This window comes from Hippoglossus hippoglossus, chromosome 16 (assembly GCF_009819705.1).
Source record: "Hippoglossus hippoglossus isolate fHipHip1 chromosome 16, fHipHip1.pri, whole genome shotgun sequence".
NCBI classification, from domain to species: domain Eukaryota; kingdom Metazoa; phylum Chordata; class Actinopteri; order Pleuronectiformes; family Pleuronectidae; genus Hippoglossus; species Hippoglossus hippoglossus.
The window spans coordinates 24,384,925-24,408,236 of record NC_047166.1 but is presented as its reverse complement, the minus strand read 5'-3'; the positions used below and the strand labels follow the sequence as shown (position 1 = coordinate 24,408,236).

Below are 23,312 nucleotides of genomic sequence, written 5' to 3'. Positions count from 1 at the left end.
GTTGCCCTTTTCTTGATTCGACACCCACCTCCCCTTCACCAGCTCGCGACATGTTCTGAAGCAGTGCTGCTATGCACCCGTCACGGCCGATCACCGGCCGAGAAGGGCTGAATATGGCACCCTGGGATCTGCAGTGACAGCCTAGAGCTACGGTGGACAACGTTTCGCTTTGAGTAAAAAACAACAGGACAACATCAATTCCAAAGAAAAATAAGAAAGAAAAAAATAGGTCTATTGTGATATCTTGTCCGCGAGCACTGTTGCATAAGTGAGGCTAAACATAAAGAGAGAGGCAAGTTAAATATTCAGTTCATAAATTAGATTTATTTTGATACAGTATGTAGTTATACTCATTCAAAATGTTTATTATTTCAAAGCTGAAATTAAATGTCTTTCTGAAACAAACATCCGTCTTGAGGAAAAACCCTGAAGCACCAACATTTTCTAGCTTCTAGTATGTACAATTACATAAAGTCATTATTATTATTTTTGCTTACAGTAATTTATACTGTACATAAATATTCCACAGGTTCCTCTTTGCATTTGACTCTGCATGTTTTTCTTCTCACCATGCACAGGTTTCTTAAACCTTAGCATAGGCACTGAGTTTGTCTTTATTTCAAAATGAAAACAACAAACCTCTAGACTGTGATGCATATGTTTAACCCTTTCCCTTACACTGTTTTGGCAAAAATCCAACAATCAAAAAAAAAAATGTTTCATCTAAAATATTTTCATAGAAAAAGACGAACAGTTCATGAGACAGACATTTCAAGAATAGGCAATACATTCATGAGAACATTAACCCATGCACATGACATCAAAGGTGATTTTCTAGTACGGCTTGAAGCCTTTTATATGTATATTTGTTTTTGCTCAACCTTATTGATAATATTAGGGAATAAAGAGTCAGTGTTGCAGTGCTGACTCTTTTGTCGGGCTTCTTAATGGGTTTGTGTGTGCGCCCACAGAGTTACAGTAGAGCTGAAATACAATGGAAGGCAAACAAGGTGCTTTGTTGGGCTGATGAGCATCGGGCGTGTTTGTCGGTGCAGCAACACTAAACAATCAGAGATACTGATTGAAAGAACTACTGCTAACAAAACTCTGGCTGAAGTAAACACCTCACGTTTGGTTTGGATTTTCTGCTCTAACGTGCAGCCGCAAAAACTCGTCTTTGGCAAATGTAACTGACTGATAGTCTTACATTCATACATTCTGATGAAAAATAGAACAATCCATTTAAAGTAGGCTGTAAAATAACTGTTGTGCTACTCTTTAAAAAGGAGCTGTGTGCAGCTATTTCAGGATGTAAAGTAAACTACTGTGAGATGTTATTAACTTGTGTCCTGTTTGTTTATTATCTAACGACTTATCAATTTTACGTTCAGATTTTGCAATGCTCAGATATTTTGTTGCTTGCACTCAGATCAGCCTTCAGCTCTTCTCCTTGCACTCACGCTGCCTCTGTGACGGGTCAAACGTCTGCTCTCGGATATTTCCTCTGCTCTCTGGTTTTGTCTTCTGTTCTTGGATTTTTTTTGTGCAACAAGTCTGTCAAAATTCCCCAACCAACAGAGCACCAGGTGTAGTAATGACAAATGAAATTGTTCCACCCTCGTTGTTGGTGAGTAAATAAAGCCATGGAGGGCGGCAGTGCATGAACTTATGAATGTATGTATGGGACTCTCAAAGACATAAAGCTAACACACCCACAACGATGGCAGCACAATAAAATCAGCCAAGCTGTCCAAGAGCTGAGGAGAAATCCGAGAGCAGACGTTTCATGCGTGAACAGAAGCAGCGTGAGCACAAGGAAGAGAGCTGAAGCTGGAGCTTGGGAAATCTGTCCAAGCAACAAAATATATGAGTGCAAGCGCAGTTTGAGCACAAGCAAAGCAAATACCAGCACAAGCAGGGGCTATTTGAGTGTGAGCGGAGGGTATTGAGTGAGAGCATTACAAAATCTAAACGTGAAATCAAAGTCCTGCTCTCAAACTTAAAGACCACACTCTTAAATAGAGATAGGCTGAAAGAAACCCAGATACTAAACCCATTTCCACCAAACTTGGTGGACGGATGGGACCTGGTCCTGAAAAGAAACAATAAAATGTCAGCGGATGCAAATTAAGGGCGATTTAGGTTTTCAGACCACTTCCCTGTGTCTTTATTATTTCTACTATAAGAAATTGATTATCATGTGTAGGATTGTTCAGCCTTGGCAGAGGTATGGACTCTCCTAGTTAGCAGTGGAGTTTCTTAAATGTATGATTATAAACTCTGTCATGACTGATATTACTACTTGTCCTTGTGTCTTTACTGTAAAGGAACAGAACATGTCTGAATTCATTGTTCTGCCGTTTCTTACTGACCATTATCTATTATTAAAATATACAATCAAGCCTGTTTGTCACCAAGTCGTAGCCAGTGCCTTCTTTTATGACATTTTTTGTGTAGAGCTCTGACACAGGAGCCAATCTTTATTACACTGGTCCTGAGTTTTAATATTAATAATACCAAGTATGCCAATTTAACCTGGCAGTCATATACTGATTAGAAAATGCTACACACAGCACCTTAAAACTACATTCTCCTGTCTCTCCCTCACCCACACACGTGTATGTGCATACACTCGCACATATATACACACACACACACACACTATATTGACATCAACTAGTCAGTGCTGAAGACAGTTTAGCATGCAATAACTGCTTATGTCCTGTTAGGTACTGTAGCATTCATGCAGTTTCTATCTCAGGCACATGATTGTGGCCTAGAGACGATAAAGACGGACAAAGACGATAATGCTAGCTCAGGTTCAATAATCTTATTTTTCCTCTTATCCAACCTTCTTATAAAAGGGTAGCATTTTTCATTATAGAAACAAATGAAAATCAGGACTATGTCAAAGCAGAAAACAATAATTTCAACATCTGTTGTTCATCTTTTATATATCTATTTTGTTTGGATATGGTACAATAGCTATTCTTCTTCTGTAAGAAAAGTGAGTGTACAGTGAAGCCTTTCCCTTTTCGTCCCTCCACCCACTCACAGGAACAGTAAGAGGAGTTGTACAGGCTGTACCAAAAAAAAAAACAATACAAAGTAAAATATTTTTATGGACAACTGCTTTTGTTGGTCACATTACAGCATTTCCTCATAAAAGAGCAAGTATGCCTGAGAGTTGAGTACCCTTGACTCTGGTACTGTTTGAACGGTGGTATCACTGACGTACACCCACTGGCCCTGGGAGCTGCCGCTGGCCTCCCTCGCACCTGAAAAATACACAATGTGTCAGTGTCAATGTCATGGAGCAAAAGCTTCCACCAATGAGAGAACACTAAATTGGCATTGTGTGTGTCTTGAAGTTGGGATGTCATGGAAAAATATTGGAAAAAAAACAAGACAAAAAAACATCAAGTAGTATTGCACATATTGTTTGGCAATCGTGGTTATACAATCCTGTTCACAGAACAGAGACGTGCAAAACACAGCAAAGCAACAGAAACTTTAAACCAAACCTCACAAGTGTTCTGTCGATGTGTGAGTGTGTGTATGTGGATTAGGTGAGCTGGCAGAGAGCATGGAATCAGCTAAAGAACTGTGTGCTGTCACTAGGCTGGGAGTGAGGTTTGGCAGCTTCTTGCTGGGCTTCAACAAAAAACACACTGAAATTCTTTGTACACATTTTTGCATCACCAATTGAGGTAAATGAGACCTGAGTACTTTGGGTAAGATGCTACTGTGGATATAAATTTGCCACCCTTGCTCATTAACAGACCTGATAGTTCTGCATTTTATTGGCTTCAACATAATGTTGAACTGAGGTGAAGATTTTATTAAACCTAGTCAGCCTGTCAGGAGTTATTATAACATGTCTGAACTTTCTGTCAGCACCAACCAATGGTTTCAATTATAATGTGTCAAGTCTGACAGTAGCTTGTTAGTAGCAACTGCATCCTGGATTTTTCCAACTACCTTCCAGCTCTATTCTGTAAATCTGGACACTCTGAAGAGAAAAAGAAAAACAACATGGATCTATAGAACACAAAACCCTGTATTCATTGTGCCCTTTGACATCTTCAAGCTTATAAGAAGTGAGGCCTCTGACTGCTTTCATCAACTTTACACAAACGTGCGGATGCAGAAAACAAATAAAAGTTCTTAAAAGAGCTCAGGAGAGCTGAACCCTGACCTGATAGGTTTCTGAGGTGCTGATCTGTTTTCCTCTGGGTAGAGCGCACTTTTACATATGCAGTGTAGTGCCCCCCCCTCATCGAGCCACTATGTTCCACAATCCCATACAGACTGTAGAGGACACGCTCACCAGCCGCCAGGTTCTAAAAGAAATGTAAAAAAAGGATGAGAAAAAAAAGAGCTTAAAAAGGAACAGAGAATGACATCTCCAGAAACAGCACCAACCGAGGACATTTATTATAAACTGGAATGGCAGACAGCTTTAGCATGTTAAAAGTGAAATATATGGTAACTGGATGAGAGAGTTTAAAAACCAAGATCCATTCACTTTTGAATTTGTTGCTTAATACCTTGCAGGATGCTGAACAGAACGGAGCCAGATCCAAGACCAGAGGGAAGTCAACATGACGATTGACCTTTCGTAGGTTCATCCCTGCCTTGAAAAACAAACACAAAACAGTGCACACTTGGGCTTGAAGACCAAAACACAAGCCTCTATATCATTGTGTAGGATAAGTAAACAAACAAAACAAAAAAAACATGGATAACTGCATCAAATACTTTTAACAGCATTTGAATATCTGCTTGCTAAATTGGCAAGTGATGAAAAGGCTGTGTGTGGCTACTAACCTGGTGGAAGCGTTTAAGATGCAATGTGATGACTGGAGACAGCGAGGATATCAGCATTTGCTTCCTGGCACTGGTGTATATCTTCTCCAACTTCTTATCTATGCAAACAAGAAAAAACACACGGGAATGACGGGTTAAACCTTTAAAACATCAATTCTGTTTTGTCCAAACAATCAAAGTGATGAATCTTTTTTTTAAAGAACAAATAATAATCACAGGATCATAGAAACTAGGTCGATTTCACGTTTCCCACAGCTGCAGTGCTCCATGAAGGTTAAAACTACTTTACGCAGCCAAAAATCAAGCCTAAAGATTATGATATCTTGATATTTAAAAGATGGATTTTGGGTGAAGTATCACTTTGTAGTTTCCTATAGAAAGCCTGTGATGTAATAATCAGATGTGCAGTGTAAAATAACTAACAATGGTATTACATGAAACATCAGTCATTTACAGGTAGACGACACTGACCCTGTTTATACCTGATATTAACATCCATTCTGAGTGGTCAGATCACAAGTGGTCAGTGCCAAGTGGCCACATTCTTTTCACTGTGTGAACGCAAATACATCCTGTCCATTGATTTGTTTTTAGCCACTGCCACAATATCAACACCCATCACCACACAATTATTAATACTTTCCTTAAATTGGTAAAATCTTTCTTCATAGCTGCTCGTATTCATTCAGTCATCCATTCAGTCCCTCCTGACTCAGCTTTCCCTTTCTCTGACCACTTCTCTCAGGACAAATGTCAATACCAGGCCTAAATAGGACCACTGACTGTTCATCCCCATAGTTCTGCACCGTGGTTCCGGATGTTCGGTCTTACCAGCTGAGCTACTCTTCCGCAGCTGTTTCTGTCTGCGTTCAGTGCAGCTCTCACACAGCAGCTTGTTGTTGCCCATCAGCAGCTCCACAGAGGTGAACTGGTGGAGGCAGGACTGGATGGAGCACTCCTTGGAGCTAGGGGTGTAACTGTGGGACAGCGACTGGAAGGCCCCCTGGTGGTGCTGGTGATGGTGTAGGTTATCTCGGGACTGTGCCTCTCCCTGCTCCTCTGGAGAACATTGCATGGTGGAAGGTGAGCAGTCCCCAGAGCCGAAGCCCAGGTTGACTTTAGACACTGCAGTAACTAGCTGCTCCACAGTGCCACCCTGCCTCGTGGAGTACGATGATAAGGGGGAGGAGGCAGAGACGGGTGTAGGGGATGGAGTGAGGGTGGAAGTGGACGATGGGGTGGACGCGTGCCCGTGCCCGTGGCTGGAGGAGAAGGTGTGTGGGGCCCACTCACTCTCTGAGGCCTCACTGTCAGCGTCATTACTACTGTCCTGAGCAACGGAGTCTCTTTCACTGCTGTCTGATAGGCTGCCGGCAGTGGCCATCTTGCAAACTGTGACACTTTGGGCTGATCCACCAGCGACCCCCTCCTCCTCTGGTCGCTCCGCACCACAGCCTGCTCCCTTCTCCTCCACAGAGCTCGATGCCCTTCTGGTCTGCTGCTTCTGAGGAAAGGAGAACAGGCACATTAGCCTTTTTCAGAGATAGCAGACTGCCAAATTTACTTGTTGGCCTCATATTTAAGAAAGATATTGATTTATTTTGCCATGAAAGTTGTTTTGGTCACCTACTGACACAAGACTTTTGTACACAATTTTTGACACAGCTCAAATGTGTAGAAAAGCTCCCACACTGAAAGTATTTTCACAAAAGAAGAGGAAGGGTTGTTTTAAATACTATGTCTTACAAAAATCCCTTTACAAATCACTACAAATCTACAGTCTACTGTGAGCGCCACTAAGGATGAAGAATCTATCAATGAAGAATCTATATAAAGCTGCTTTCAGACAGGCACTGAAGTCCGGACATTGTCTTGAAACTTTCTGGAGACATGCAAATGTCCAAGAAGTCAGTTGTTCCTGACATTTTCCCAAACTTTTCCCGCCCTTTGTAAAATGTGGGAGTGAGCCCATGTGAGAATGCAGCTGGAAAATGTCTGCAAAATTCCTCACAAGCGAGTGGCCATGTTAATGACATTTCTAACAGGTGACGGATGCAAAACTTAAAAGAAACAAACAAACAAAAAAATTGAATACAAATTTCTAATGACGAAAAAGAGGTGTCACAGAAGTCGCACAGAACACTGACGCTAGTGTTTATGTGCCATAAACAAAAACACATGGTTTCAGAAGCGGAATGTAAATGTTATGTCCGGCCTCCTGCATGTTCTACTCAGACACCACCCCTTGCCTGATTATTTCAGACATGTTCCTGTTGTTGTGAATGCATCTGATCTGGAGAATCTCCTTCTGCATTCTTCATATGTGAAAGGCAAAACACAGAAAATGTGCAGACCCAATTTTCCTGACATTGTCTTGAGTTCATGTCTGAAAACAGCTTCTCACAAAGATAGAAAAAGACAGCTTGGTAAAACAAACAAATCTCCTTCTTGTAATTATTCTATGTTGCTCAGTCTGATGTGTCATATGTCAAATATATGTGCAGTTTAAATCCATGTGGAAACTGGAAATAACCATGGATGTGAAATACTTCAGAGGTTAAATATCACATTTGATAAATATTTACAAATAAGATGGGGTACTAACTTACCACTACCAACACCATGGTTTATTTGACACCATGTTTTTATTATTACAAATAAAATGTCACTTTAAAGCTTTGTATGAAGTAAGATGCACAAAGAGATGAACAACAGATCTAACAGGCAAACCAACAAGATAAGAAGCCTGACTGTGAATAGAAAAGATACAAACATTTTCATGAAAAAAGGGTGCACAGCAACTAGTGCACCAGTACATACTATACACACTCTGACCTGTCCACTAAGCTTCCTGGTGTTTCGGTTGGAAGAGTGAGCTGCAGAAAGAAGCTGGTCAGCGTGAGCCGAGTGGGCGTCCTGCTCTTTGCTGCCCTTACCCAGCCTGCCAGGATTGGATGGTTTTGACATCTGAACACAACAAAAACGCATTATCTGTGAAAACACTGCACACATCCAATTCTACTGTTTATTCTTGAAAGCAGTTTTGACAGCTCACCCTCTCCTCTATGATGGGTAAGGAGATGTCTATGAAAGCCTCCTTCACTGTGGAGATCTGGAAAAAGAATTGCATCTTAAGTCAGTGTATGCATATATTATCTTTCTTAAAAGTCAGAAATTATAGGCAGCAAAACGTCTGCTGCACATTTTCAACAGGTCTAAGAAGAAATGTGGGAAGCAGCTGTTTCTCTGCTTTTTCCTCTCCAGCTCCACACCTGGTACTCTCTACCTTCAAGGATATTCTAGTTTGCATAGTGCTTTGTTAACAACCCACAGCTCAGACATTTCATTGTAAACGCCTGCTGCAAACAGTTGGTGTTTGAGCTGGTCCTTGAAGTGCTTCTTTTTTTTTTCTTCTGTTTATTTCTGTTCAGTTCTCTCTGACAGATTTCTTGTTGTTTTTTTCTGGTCTGCGTCAATGTGAGAAATGGAAACTTAATGTTAGTTGTATTAAAATATGCACAAATTTAAGACTATAATGGAGAATGCCAGTGCATCTATACACACACACACACACACACACACACACACACAGATATTTACGTACATACTGCACCGAAACAAGAGACTTATCGACCCTGCTGTGTTCCATAGACAACAATACTGACTTTTCAGATGCTTTGTTATAATTCACCCATACATACTTACATGCTCACACTCTTCACACATAATTGTGTTGGTCAGCTCGCCTACAAAGATGCGGTCAACAAAGTTCATCTTCACACCTTCCTTCCCGTATGCTGGTGGAAAAGAAAGACAGTTATAGATTAATCATAAATGTGAACAATGGTTGACTACTAATTATATGTTACCAATTTTACTTGTTGTTCTATGATCATCAAACACTATAATTTAACCGACAATGTGACCATTCTTTCCACGAAATGCTGTGAATCAGTGGCATTTACCAAGTCAAGACTAAACAATGTTGATGTAGGACTACTTTTTTTTAAAAATTGTGATCACAAAGATTTACAAAATAAATCGTTTTAATTCGTAGGTATGTTAAAAGCAAAAAACAGGCCAAAAGTCAAAGTTCATCAGGCATTAAGCAGGGTTATACACAGATTTTCCTTGATTATTCATTTTAAAAATTAGCATGTACAAGTCAAAAGATCATCTAACAGACTGTACTGTTCTCTTCTCCTCCTCCATTAAAACCTATCCTCTGCCCGATCAATCTCTGAGCTGTATTTACATTCACTGCCACAAGGTGGAACTGTTGATCTTGGTTATCAGTGGAGTGCAGAATGCATGTGAACCTTTGACTTGGCGTTTGGTCTCATCGTCTGCTGTCTTCTCTGTGGGATTGTTGAAGGCCTTCAGAATGCCTGCCCTCACCCGCTGGACAAAGAAAACACACAAAAAACGGCGCAGGGTTTAAGTGACATTCATTAATGCAAAAAATAATTATATAAATTAAAGGAAATTTCACTCTGCAGGTTTTACTGCATCTCTATAGAATTCTCTCTATTACATCCATTACTGACATATCACAGTATGGCCGATATCTGAGACTGACAGGTTTACCTATAATAAGCATCATTTGTGTAAAATAATTATTGTGCTGTCTAAAGACATTAACATGTAAATCTAATAATTAACTGTGCATGTTTGTGTGTGTGTAGAAGTTCTTGACAGGGCCTACTTATTGAAGGTGACATGGTCAGTGAGTGTGTTGGTGAGGGAGCTGTGAAGAGGCACAGCCACAGTAAATCACCAATCAATAGATAATTGGCCATGGTCTGTGTCTGCGGTCGAAACCAGTCAGCCCCATTGTCCCGGGACCCACGCACTGGACTGGCTATTTAGGTCAAAAAGCCCTGTTAATCCCAGCCCGGCCAGTCTGCACCCCACTCAGTCAGCACAGCCAAAACCAGGCGGAGGCTCTCCCACTAATTAATTACCAGTAACCCCCACGCTGCCCCTTTTCTCCCCCTTCCCCAAAGTAGCACTGTGCACTGCCCCACACAGGATGGGCTGTGGGGTTGGGGGAGGGTGGATAGGGTTGCTGGTATAAGGGTGCAGGGGTGGAAACTAAAATTAAGACGGGTGAAGAAGGACAGTCCATGCCCTGAGAGAGTAAGACCTACCGTCTCAGCTAATTGGTGATAATTGACTGGGGCCATATTAGCATATTTAGATCTCTGATACTAATGGCCAATCAACACAAACACTTAGGGCATCTAAAAGGTTGTTACCACCCAGTCTCTCTATCTGGCGATCACATACACACACACTAATACACACAGCCCAGTGTGAGTATATTCATTTTTCTGCATTTGTTTTACTTCATGATTCTATTCATGATCATAGTCTTTTTTTTTTTTTCAAGCTTGCAAGTTGGATGAATTGATGCAGGCTTGAATACAACATGGTTGTGTCAGGTTTGCTTAATGCTTGAGTGGAAACTTTTTTAATAAAAATGATGTGTTCATTAAAAAAAATAATCATCACTGTATCTAAAATGTGACTGTATCTCTGAATGTGCTTGGTTGTATAAATTAATTTCTGAGTGAATGAATAGGGAAGGCCGTACCCCCTCCCTCTTCACCTTCTTGATTGGATTGGGAGACAGGCTGATGAGTATGTGCGCGTGTGTTTTTGTGTGTGTACAGGAGGGGGCTGTGGGTGACCCTCAAGCACAATGGGACAGCCCTGGAGCTCATTCAGCAGCTGTGGGTTTCCCAAGATCACACAATGATGCCGGTCGTGCCACTTGCAAGTCCTCTAAGTGGCACAACTGTCAGCGTTCACAAGTTTGAATGGAAGAGGCGAGCCCAGCCTGCGGCCCCTCCTGGGCCTGCGGCTGACCACTAAACACACCCGCTAACTTCTCCTCCTTGGTTCACGTAGCCACTGGTGGGGCCACAGGGGCCAGCTCTGCTGTGGGGTCTCCTAATTGCCCTGTGAAGGGTCGGGGTGGGGGGTGGTTGCTCTCTGTGCTTGCCAAAAAACATGGCACCATAAGGTTGAAACACAAAAACTGGCAAGCCGTGTAAAAAAGAGCCACTGGGCTGTGTGAGTGCACACAGCCACCCACAAACACGCAGTCGCACGTCTTACATTATGATATTAAATGGCTTTTAATGTTTAAGGGACAATACGATCTTGACTGATCTTCAAAAACATATAAATTGTCAAAATTGAGGGTTGATGAGACTAAAAATGTCAGTGATAAGAATCACAGCTGAGATTACTGGCTTTGAAAAAAGATTATACAGAAAAATAGATATACAGTCTGTATATGTTTGATAATTCTGCCAATTCATTATTGGTGCCTGGTCAATGTAGTCCATAATAAACATGATGCTTTGGCATGGCTAAAAAATGAAAGCAAGTTCAGTTCTAAAACCCTGGACTGCCTCATGTTTATAATGACCTGACTTTGCATGTACAGCACATACAGTATCCTCTTTAAATGTATCTGCAAAGAAACTTCAAATACCATGAAACAAGAGAACCTAAAGGATCTCTCTGTCACAAAGAATGAAAGATTAGCAAACACCTCAAAGATTTTAAAAGGTGTCGAAAGATCCCGGGCAAGTTTGAGATGTCATCATATCAGACATGCAGTGTGTGTAAATTGTGCACTGGATGTATGCTCACTTTAGTTTCCTCTACTCGTATGGAGTCCAGTAAGTAATGCAGAAGCTCCTGGCTGTCTTGTTGCTGGTAGCCCTTGAAACGCGGAGCTCTAAAACAACAAAAGAAAAACAGATGAAAGCCAAGAACGAGAGATGCAGCAATTCTTGAAATGAGAAGGAGAGGAATCTGACCATGTAAATCTCTGTGCAGGGAGGAGACATAAATGTGCAATAATGTACTCATGCTATCATTCTCCATGCACAGCACGTACGTATATTGTTGGGATTTTACAAAAAGAGCAAAATTCAATAAACATACTTAAGAACAAAATGATTATGAATAGCCTTTGTTCCAGGCTGACAATATAAGGGTTCAATACAAAGACAGAACACAGACAGGAATAATCAATAGTTAAATCACAGCTCTCCCATGCTCCTTATCAGCATTTATTTCCATGATCACTTGCTGAGCAATTTGTCAGGGTTGGATCTCCATCCTGTACATGAATGCCAGGGTGGTTAGAGGGGAGGCTCTCCTTGGGTCCGTCCCCTGGCCGTCCACGCTGAAGCAGATGTGAGGACAGATGCCAGGGCCAGATGGGCAGCCAAGGCTAGAGCCACCGCAACCTGTTGGGCCAAGCCAGCCACATAACCACAGGACAGGTTGGTCCGACAGGCACAGTACACAGTGAAGGACCACGTTTGTGGTTAGAGGAGCCATCAGTCAAATGTTGATGATGTTGGGAGGGGAGGGGGGAGGGGGGGTTAACTCCATCTAACAGCTCTATGGAGGTCCTTTACTGGTACTTCATGACCAGTGGTCTTCAGGGTCCACAATTAATGGATCGTCAGTCATCTTGGCAAGGAAAACACTATCCTCTTTGGTTTGACAGGACAGTTGTAAAAGGGAATTCTGATGACCCATTCTTTGACATAGCAGAAGACTGGTAGCAATCAATCGATATATTCGTTTTTTTGTCCATGATGTCTTTTCTGAACAATTAATATTGGTGGGTAAACAAAAAGTAACTGACTTTTGCTGTAAATTTATTTCTCCATGTCCCTGTTTGTTTGTTAATTAGCAGGATGGCACAAAAACTACTGGACAGATTACCACAAACTTGGAGGGATGAGGTATGGGTCAGGTAAGAACCCATTCAATTTTGGTGTGGAGCCGCATCAGGGGTGGATCCATGAATTTCTTTATCCATTTCTTTAACATCGAGATGTTAAAATTAAAAATTACATTGACTGATTTTGTTAATAAAACTCTTATAACAGAACTTTCATTTTAAGCATTCTAACACAATGTATATGCATAGCTTAAATTAGGGCCAAAAATTGTATCAAGAGAAATATTTTAATTCAATATCGATAATTATCAGGATAAATATCAAGTTATTATTTCTTTTCAAGTTTCAAGTAAGATTTTTGCTCCTCCTGACTGACGGTTGTGCATTTAAACTCTTATTTACGAGAGGAGAATGATAAATACTCAATTAACACCAAAACAATTTGCAGATTTGAGGTAGATCAATTATGCGTTATCCCTCCTCACTGTGCTTACAAAATACCGAAGCAATATATCGATATATAGTGAACCGTTGTTATATTTCTATCTGTGAAAGTTATATATTGATTATCATTGAAAATGTCCAACCTTAGGATAAATATATTAGTTGTCTTTTTATATGACGGTTTGGATGCAGTGTTTTGTAGCCAAATAATTTCATTCTTAAGCCTACTTATGAAATATAATTCATATAAAATGAATCCAGTCTTTGAGACAAGCTGACTTGTGGCCCAAGAATGGACATCCGAGGCTCGGGGAGAGACGGCCAACCACCTGCCCTCAACACAGGTTATAACCAGGAGGTCTGGAGGAGCCTAATGCCCCCCCCCCCCCTACATGCTGACACGATCTCCGACTCTTATGCCCTGTTCGTGCAGACACATGGAGAGGGTTGGATGGAGGGGTGGGGAGCACATATGCCATTTATTCGCCGGCTCTAAAAATTAACAGCATGTGAAGGAATGTCTCCCTCTTGTTCCGCTGACTAGTCGTCTATTTCCCAAGAAAGAGACACTCACACACACACAGACTTATAAAGGAAACAGAGATGAAATGAGTGAAACGGGGGAAAAAAGGAAAAACAGACACAGAATGAATGAAAAATCTTGGTTGGGATCAGTGGGAATGAGGAGGTCTGGAAGCTCATCCCCGTGGAGAGAAGCAGAAGGGCCCTGTAGCGCTGCTCGCAATCTGGCCAATGCAAACAGCTGCGGTGTTAACACAATTAATAGCCGGATGAGTTAGTACCAGACACAAGACCACACAAGCCCCTCCTCAAAAACACACACGGATGAACAAAACACTGTACCCGCACAACAGTTCACAAAAATAAATTCATCCAACATTTACTCACTTACAGCCATGAACTATAAAAATGTGACTCAAACAATATGTTCATAAAAATATTTTTGGGATAAATAGTGGCATGTGCTGGGCATATCTGACTTAGTCTGCATATCAATATGTAAATAGAAAAAAAATGCACGCAAAGTAGTTTATTAATTTCTTCTTTTAACTAAATCCAAAAACAAAACACTGTTAACCGCTGTTACATTTTTTTTTTTTTTAAATAACATTTACCATCAATAAAAACATTACAACTGTGAAGAGTGTGAGTGAGTTGGTGATCAGCAGAAAAAAACATGAAACATCAGACATATCTAAATGTTTGAATTTGAGTCATTAGAAATGACATTGGTAACCAATGACTACATCAGTAACCAGTGACCTCATTTGTGTCTCACCCAAGGGAGACATGCCAGGAAATAAATAAAAGATGATGAATAGTAAAAGGTGTAACAATAGGGATTTCATGACACCAGAAATGACAGCACACATGCACACACATAAGTTTCGGCGACCTGTTGCTGCATCCAGACTTCCACCCATCCATTATTTACACTGCTTATCCTTTTGAGGGCTGCAGCGGGGCTGGAGCCAATTCCAAATCTCCAGCACTTACAACATCCGACGGAAGTTAAATGACTTAGTACTTTTTAAAAATGTATTTGTTTTCACAGGTTTTATTTTTCCTCATCAGCAGACTGGCCCTACCTCGGTGTGTGCATGTTATCTGTATTTATGTAGGTATGTGCCAGCATACCTTTCATTTTTTGTAATATACAAGTCCAGTGGCCGTCCTAATAATTAATCAGTTCTTGAGAGTAATATGTCAATGTATACATTTGACATGCATGGAGAGCACAAATAATTAATTTACCTAATATAGACAACCTGTACGAGACTATGAACCCTGACTTCCTGTTCCTATAGGTGGAAAATTATTTGACCCTGTAATTAAATGATGTTTTCCCCAGATGAGCTTAGACTGCAGACCGGGACCCTCCCTGGCACCAGATAGAGAGTGTGGTGCTGACCATCCAACCCACATAGCTTGGCACGAGTGTGAGCACAGACCAGACCACTTCCGCAGGCCAGAGGAGCAGAGGAGGCAGGCTGTGGGGTACTCAGCTGGTTGAGGTCAAACACATGTGCACACACACATGGGGAAACACACATACACTTGCACAAAACTGGGCTCGATCAGGCTCCAGTGTTGCACATAAACACTCAGACTGACCCTGATCTGAGCCAAAAAAGCTTTCATTAACCTGCCTGCCAGCACAAACACACTGGATTACACAGTAAAAGAGAAATGGAAAAGCGCTGTCGCTTTCCTCGGGTCAAGGGCGGACCCAACCCTCTTGGAGCGACAAGAGCTAGCGGTGACAAGTAAAGATGACAGGCTACATTTACAGAGTGCAGCCATCTTAAAGGTCACTACAACGGAGAGAAATGTCCCAGTCCACAGGAGCAGTTCTTGACCCTGTCATTTCAACACAAAGCTTTAGACATGACTGAATGTGGACTAGCTGCTGTGTGGAGGAGTCTAAAAGAGAAACATGGAAAAGCTCAGCCTCGTTCAGAATGCAGCTGTAATCACTCACACTGTGTGGATGTTAGTATATGAGTGAATGAGACCTTGAGAGACGTACTTTCGTAAACTGAACTTTCAAAATACACAGCTTTCCCAGCTTTCACAGTCCTGTTAAAACTGAAGAGCCAATCATTGTTACAGAGAGGTAATAAAAACAAACTGAATGGTCAAAGCTGTCATATTTATATTTAATCTAAAGATCAATATTAACGCATGCATTGATTTAGTAACATGCAAGAAAATATTCCAGCCTAAAAGTTATTAGAGATGCCAGAATTCATCCAAATTGTTATAACAAGCAGAATTGATTGAAACAGTATCACTAGTAAAAAAAAATTAAAGCCAAGATTTTGTGAGGTTTTTCATCTTAAAGTACACTGTCACTCAGCAGAGAGCATACCTCCACCAACAGCTCCCTTATGAAACCACATTTAATTAAGTCAGATCAAATTAGACCAAATTATACACACTCAAAAATATCAAAATATTATGATGATGATAATGCTCTACAGTACAGTTTATTGCCATTCACACATACATTCATACAGTAAATCTGTGGGCAGCACTTTTTCTTTGAGGGGCAATTCCGGGTTCAGTATCTGGCCAAAGGAGAATTCAGCATGCAGATGGAGTAAACCGGAATCAAACCGCCGACCTTCTGCTTCAAGATTTCATGTTTTTTTTCTAAATCTCAAAGAGAATTAACAATCATGTAAAAATAAGACATTTTTGAATAGCTTTTGCAAATAACAGTCTATTCGAGAACCCAGTAACCCAACACATTGTCCATCCAGATTTTGAGGTACTTTCACAGTGAAAAATTACTATTTTTTTTCCCCTGCTGCTCTTTTCCTCCTCAGCGCTGCTCTCTCGATAAAACTACACTTTTCAGGAAACAAACAAGGTCAAAGAGAAACACTCACCACTGATGAATTTTTGGCAAAAGATGCTAAATGAATTGTACCACCCGATATTGACTTGGATGTTTGCCGCTCCAGTGAATAACTGAAGATTAAAGTTTAAAAAATGTTTTGTCGATCATCATTATCAAACCAGCTCTATATCTGTGACATCAACTTTAGGAAAATGCTGAAAAAATATTAAAAGGGCGTGTATCAAATGTTTGAGTTAATTCTGAAAACTGTTCTTTTTTCTTCAGCATATTAAGTCTTGATTTTTACATTTACTGTAAGGAGGATCTACAAAATGGCCCTAACAATTGGTCACTTGTGGTACCATATGGGTAATAGTCACATCTCTATTCAAATGCATGTCAGTGGAATAGATTAACCCTACTTGAAATACCACGCGTGAGTGCTTAAAGGTGTGTGCGATGCTTGCTGTCTGAATGCACAATTGCCTGCATGTGTTCTGTACGCTGAGGTGGTACCAGGTGAGGTGGCAGCGCGCGCGCACACACACACACACACACACACACACACACACACACACACACACACACACACACACACACACACACACACACACACACACACACACACACACACACACACACACACACACACACACACACACAGAGAGAGAGAGAGAGAGATAAAAGCTCGGTACCAGAATAACTTTCAAAGCCATACCAGAGATGTACCCAGTCATCCAACATTAAATGCCCTGCTCACCCACCTGCACTTCAACAGTGCACAACACCCCCACCAACCCACTATCTCACATACACACACAAAGGGTGGACCCAACCAGCAGTGCACCATGCTCAAAGAAGAACCCAGCCGACCAAACATTCACACTGTTCATAAAAGAGAGAAAACCAACTGCCCAGTACACAAAAGTGGAGCCATGATTCTGCCTGTCACACAGCCTGTTAGACCTTGTGCTGGATCAAACATGACACAGGTGGTACAGCAGTGTGGCAAGTAGCAGAAAGAACTACAAATACCTAGCTGCTGCTCAGCATTTACCATGGTCCACTGCTGTATGTTGAGATTAAAGTGTGTGAAAGGCATTCAGCTTGCGACCAGGTGCTTCCTGGGTCTGGCTGGTTGAAATGGTCACTGCCACAGTGAGGGGGTGTTAAGCTGTGGCTCCGCTATTATGTGTTGCTGTTGTTATTATGGGGAACTGCAATGGCACAGTTTGACGACTTCACTGACCCTGAGGTCAAATATCTGCATACAGATTCAGGGCTTTCTGAATCTGAATTCTGAATCAACCAGCCACTGGGGTCCGGGGGCATGACCCTCCAGAGAAAAAAATGAATGCCACTATTCTTCATATACACTGATGTTAATTATGACATGTGTAAACATGCAGTGAATTATTTCAAAGGAAAATGCCTCTATACTGCTCCTGTGGTGTCATCCAAGTGTCGGCAAGGCTTAAAACTCGGTGTAAATGACCGTGTTTCGAGTCGAATATGAATGTCGGGGCTTGCAGACACTTTGGATGACACCACACAAGCAGTTTGAAGGCATGTTGTGTTTTTTCTGTTTTATTACGTCTGAATTCTAGGTCACCATTGACTTCAATTGTATTGGACTCTGCTTCAATAAAGTTTACCCCTGAGAGTCCAGAAATGTTTTGTGGACTCAAACGCTTCACCCACCCCTCCATCGGCATAGTGGTGAGTAGATGAGTGAGTGAATTTTCATTTTTCGGTGAACTATACCTTTAGGTAGTCTTGAGATATCACAATCAAAAGGCCAAAACATGTTTTTTGAGTCCACCGTGACATTTACCTTTGCATCACATTCACACCAACGTGAGGTCACTGTGACTTTGAACCTCTTACAACCAAAATCAAATGAGTTCATCCTCTTGAAGAAATTTCCTCTTGAAAGATTTGAGATATTGCATTCATGAGAATGGGAAGGAACAACCCCAAAACATAATGCCTTCAGCCAAGGGCTGTCGCCGGAGGCATAGAAACAGTTTTATATTAATAAAAAAAAAAACTGTTGACTTCCTACTGTTTAACCCTTCCCAATTAATGCCGCAGGTATCATCCACACTTAAGCTATGCATTAGGATACCCAAACATTTTCATTGCATGAGCACTTACAAATAAGTTGATCTATGGTGAAAGGAAGATAAGGAGTAGTGCCTTACTTCTGACAGAGCTGGTTGAAAAGGATCTTGGGATTGACGTGGCTTTTCCCTGGTTCTTTCATGGTCTGGAGGAAGAGAAACATGGCTGCCGTCAGGGGCTCTGGATTGGGCAGCGTTACTGTCAAGAGACTCTGGAAGACGTGGAGACAAAATTAAGAAAAATTTACTTCTAAATTGGATATTATGGCAGGAATGACAAACAATTAAGCATGGCTTCTACGACTCCTTTCCACACAACTGGACGAAGACCCCTCCTCAGCCTACAATCAAAAGAACGGAGAAAACGGACTCTTCTCAACTTAGAGAAAGTTTCTACAGTAGAAATCTACAACTTGGAAAATATGCAACGAGCAGAAAATCTTTAAAATAAAGAAATAGCCAACAAGCTTGAAGATTACAATTGAACTCTTTAAAAGAAGAATTTTGTACTGAGTTTGGAATTTTCAACAAAATAAGGTTCTGGTTGGAAAAGGGTGTCGGCTACTTCTCACTAAATTTATGCTAGTTCTCTTAAAGCTGAAGTATATATAATCATAATTACTGTTTTTATTAATTTAACTTTTTACTCCTTTATACATTTTTACTTTTTACTATTTTTAGTACTTTTTACTCTTTTAAATGTTTTACTTTTTAATAATTTAGTTTTAACTTTTTTCATTAAATTGTACTTTTGAGATTTTAATCATTGCTGTATGCTTGCACATGCTAATTAAATGCAACACATAAGAAATTCAGATTCAATTAACAAGTTGTGGACGTTAGTTTTATGCTTTCAGTGTGATAGTAAATGGGGAACTTGGATGTTTTATAACAACTTACTGATTCTTAAAGGTTACTCTAGCCAAATATTTTAACAGATCCTTGGGGCTTACAAAGCCACTAAATAATTCCCTAGCACCTACCAAGTGCACTGATCATGAGAGGAGAGCTGCCATGATGGAGAGGGAGAAATTGTGGCAGGAGTTGGTGATTGATTTGGGGCCAATGAGGATTTTCAGATTTGACGCTGTTGAGTGTGAGAAAGTTATCTTGCATTCAGGTCTTTATATCTGTGAGGCAGTTTGTGAGGGTGGAGTAAGTGGTGGGTGTGATGGATTTGGTGGAGATGTAGAGTTGGGTGTCGTCAGCATAGCTATTCAGTATAATACTTTTCCAGTGGAAGTAGGGTAGATGTTTGGATGAAGGCAGTTAGAAGCTAGGTGTGTCTCCTACCAATCAGGTTAAATGGAGCGACGCCGGCGAGCTAGTTCTGGCAGGCAACTCGAGCTGCACTGTTTCAATCGTGTGACACTCATCATGTGACATACATCATGTGACACACTTCATGTGACATACATCATGTGACATACTTCACTCGCCACTACCATCTACAGTACTCATCCACCTCATTAGGCGGTCTATTTAAGCAGAGGGAATTCCCATCCCTCTCTCTGCTTCCTAACTACTACGCAGTATCACAGACAATTGTCTCAGCCCCTCCACCACCCCAGCATCCACCTGTAGGCTCCGACGGGGGGTTACAGTATTAGCTCATCACTCCCATCATTCCTGTGTATCATATGGGGGAGTGATTAAGTCGGAGCCTAGACGCCAAACACTAAACCTGTTCTACTGTTGAATAAACAAACATTCAAACGTGAGTTGTCTGACTGAAATAAGTTACAGTGAAATTCTAATTGGGTAAATTCCTCTAGAGCCAGCAATTAGGACCCTTATAACAGAGAGCTGATCAGGAACCCCTGTACTGGGGGACACTGGGATCTAACACTGGGCACTGCAGAAGTGGCACCCTACACTAAATAATTAGTGTTTGCCCTCTCTGTGGTCTGGCTAAATAAGACTAAACTTTGAGAGGAAAACAATACATTCTAGAAAAATGTACCAGATTGGCGTCCACAGCGGGGCAGATCCTCAGCTTGTACCCTTTCTCCTTCACTTCCTGGATGAGCTCAATCAGCATGTGCGTCTGGGATAAATTCTGTGGGGATAGAATACTATTATTTTCACCATGTCACATAAAACTTAATTATGAATTAACAATGAATTGAATGGCATTGGGAAAAGGTATTCAGGTATGATAAGACACTGAAGTTGAAAATCATTATGAAATCAGTGGAGCATAAGACTGGTCATATCTTACTATTTATCAAATAAAAAGTGCCATCAACAATATCTTAGACAAGTAAAATACAAACACTGGTACTACAAAAAAACGTTTATAATCCTTCAAAGATAAGAAACCGTTACCACACGTAGTTTGTGGCAATTCAATGGTCAATTAAAATATCCTTGTTGAGAGTTACCTACATTTTAGTCGGAATTAAAAATCGTGTGGTGAGTTCATTACTCTGAAAGAGGCTTTCAAATCTGTCTAGGATCTGTGAGTTTGAAACGTAGAGATCCTTGGTGAGGAGGTAGCCTGAAGCAGCCATTGTCCCTTCATGTTAGAGGAGCATCTTTTCCTTCGCTTTCAAGAGATATTTGTTTTGTCACATCCTGGCAATGAAGACAGTTGCTATGGAAAACACACAATGGAGCTGGCATTGTGAATGCAGACACAACTCATCCTTTGACAATTATGTGTTTTCACCAGAAAGATTGCAATTTTCAAGGAAACAATACAAACAGACAGGGTGAGGGAGGGAAAAGCATGTAAAGCGCGCTCACTCGAATTTCAATCAACGAGGAAGGCCCTGAGGGTGATTAACAAAATGGAGGGAAAAAACAGCTTCATTGTTGAAGAGGCACGTCAGTTTGCAGTCACCATGACACGACCAGAGAAAGACTGGGGAGGCTCTATAGCTGTGTTGTATGTGAACATGCTCTGCACCAACTGAGTGCCACTCATGCATGGGCAGGTGAATGTGTCCAAGCCAGCACTGCTTTTACTGCTGCATTGAATATACTCCAAAATGATCTCAAGGTCTAACCTGTTTACAATCAGTCATTGTGAGAACGTAATCTGGTTCGTATTGGCCAGACTCCTCAGAAGCACTGTGTGGGATGTGTTTATGCTTTGTAAAGGCAAACATATGCATATTGTCATGTTAGAATGGAAATCCCTGTGACTCATTAGGCTATCACAAAGTCCATTGAGATAAAGCAACGACTGAGAAGCAGGTTATCTTCAGTAAGAGATCCACTTAAAAATAATGAGATCATGCAGAAGATTTATAATGACAGATACAAGCAATCATACCTACTTATGTTATTTCATAAGGTACTGGGTCTAACCTAATGGTGTTGTACTATGCAGCATCTATCTGCCAATCCACAGTATGTAGTTAATGCAGAAATCTCTCTGTATGTGCCTCGCATATCGAGAGAACTGTTCATCTTATCAGCTTTACACTCGCCATGTGTATTGTGCATGTGGCCTGAGGAAGTGGTGCTGATCTCCGTCATGTCAGCTAGTATTTAGAAAAGTTGTGAGCTCGGATCTGAAGACTGTCATTTCCTTATAGCCGACATGCAATGTAAAAGAAAAACACCAGTTAAGTATATTATTCAAACTTATATCTAAACCACAGAAATTAATAAAAAGCTCTGCACAAAATGTACAGCAAACAAACACTAAAAAGTGACAGTATGTTGTAGAACTGATTGAGGAGAACTCACTCATGACAAGGAATCATTCTGAAGTAGCTCAGCAACAGTACCACAGGCCATGCGAACAGTACATCCCAAACCATCAGATTCAGAACAGTCACTGCACTAGTATTTCATCATACATGACAAAAATATGTATGTTGTTTTTTCCCCGTTACTGTTCCTTTTTTATAAATTATAGCAGACGAACACAACCAGGAAATTATAATGTGAGTTAGTAATACCAACCTGCATGACAGCATTGAAGAAGCAGGTGTTGCCAAGGTTATTGATGCCTTTGACAGGAACCAAGGTGCTGTTGATGGTTGGATTCTTGCCTCTGGCTGGCTCAGAATAATCTGATGCTTCCTCTCGCAGCTTGATGATCTTGGGTGATGCTGCTAGAACACAGTAGCAGGTTCTCATAAACCATGTATAATGGTAAAATGCAGCAAAAGACGACAGTGTAGCCTGCAAGTTAGAGAAACGTTTTGAGGTTAAGGTGTGAGGGAAATCTCTGCAACTGACAAATGATTCAATTTCTAAACCCTGTTTTCAATTGTATAGTTATTTTTGTGCCACGACTTGGCAGCCGAGCCTGAAGCTGCAGCTGAGATGGTGGCTGGGTTGTCAATTTGGTTGAGATTGAGGGTGAAAGTCGACCTTGCAGCTTGAAAAATTTCAGCTTCCCTTAAAAATGGGATTGCAGCTCGACGCAGAGAGAAAAAAAAAAAGGGCTTGGCCTTGAAGCGAGACAGGGGCTGGGAGCAGGCTGCTGGGATGGCAGCTGGAAGGAAAGCTGGGTCATTTGGGGAAGCAGATGACAGCTGTAGAAGTTTCCGCTGGTTAGTGAGGGAGGGGTGGGGGAAGGGGATGGAGAGAAGATTCTCCAGAGCCAGCTGTTTGTCCCGATCACCAATGAAAACTAACCTTAAACAGCAAATAAGACACAGATGGTCCAAAGCTAACGGTGTCATACAGTGTGCTGGGGCAGACTAGAGTAGGTACTGTAGCTGTGTGATGGCGTGCCAGCAGCTAACAACAAAGCTAACACCACAATGACGCAATAACAATAATTCTTTAGTACCATGTGATAGCAACTACTGATTCCAAGAAATGGACATTAGATTAGAAGAGGTTAAAGCTTTCATGCAGTCTGTTT

General features: G+C 41.1%; 1 protein-coding gene across 4 annotated transcripts in view; it reads right to left on the bottom strand.

The window, feature by feature from the left end:
* Positions 1 to 304: 304 nt before the first annotated feature.
* The window catches only part of usp45 (ubiquitin specific peptidase 45), a 36,885-nt gene continuing 13,877 nt past the window's right edge, over positions 305 to 23,312 (bottom strand). The window contains exons 6-18 of one of the 4 annotated variants that reach the window (XM_034611402.1): positions 22,400 to 22,551; positions 20,445 to 20,540; positions 18,563 to 18,693; positions 11,497 to 11,584; positions 9,150 to 9,231; positions 8,536 to 8,627; positions 7,886 to 7,942; positions 7,651 to 7,797; positions 5,662 to 6,334; positions 4,831 to 4,928; positions 4,551 to 4,637; positions 4,199 to 4,343; positions 305 to 3,278 (exon numbers count right to left, since the gene is read on the bottom strand). In XM_034611402.1, coding sequence (XP_034467293.1) covers positions 3,148 to 3,278; positions 4,199 to 4,343; positions 4,551 to 4,637; positions 4,831 to 4,928; positions 5,662 to 6,334; positions 7,651 to 7,797; positions 7,886 to 7,942; positions 8,536 to 8,627; positions 9,150 to 9,231; positions 11,497 to 11,584; positions 18,563 to 18,693; positions 20,445 to 20,540; positions 22,400 to 22,551 — 1,979 coding nt within the window. In that variant the 3' untranslated portion in view covers positions 305 to 3,147. The remainder of the gene's footprint in view (positions 3,279 to 4,198; positions 4,344 to 4,550; positions 4,638 to 4,830; positions 4,929 to 5,661; positions 6,335 to 7,650; positions 7,798 to 7,885; positions 7,943 to 8,535; positions 8,628 to 9,149; positions 9,232 to 11,496; positions 11,585 to 18,562; positions 18,694 to 20,444; positions 20,541 to 22,399; positions 22,552 to 23,312) is intronic. The other 3 variants (XM_034611404.1, XM_034611403.1, XM_034611405.1) reach the window with 3 other exon arrangements.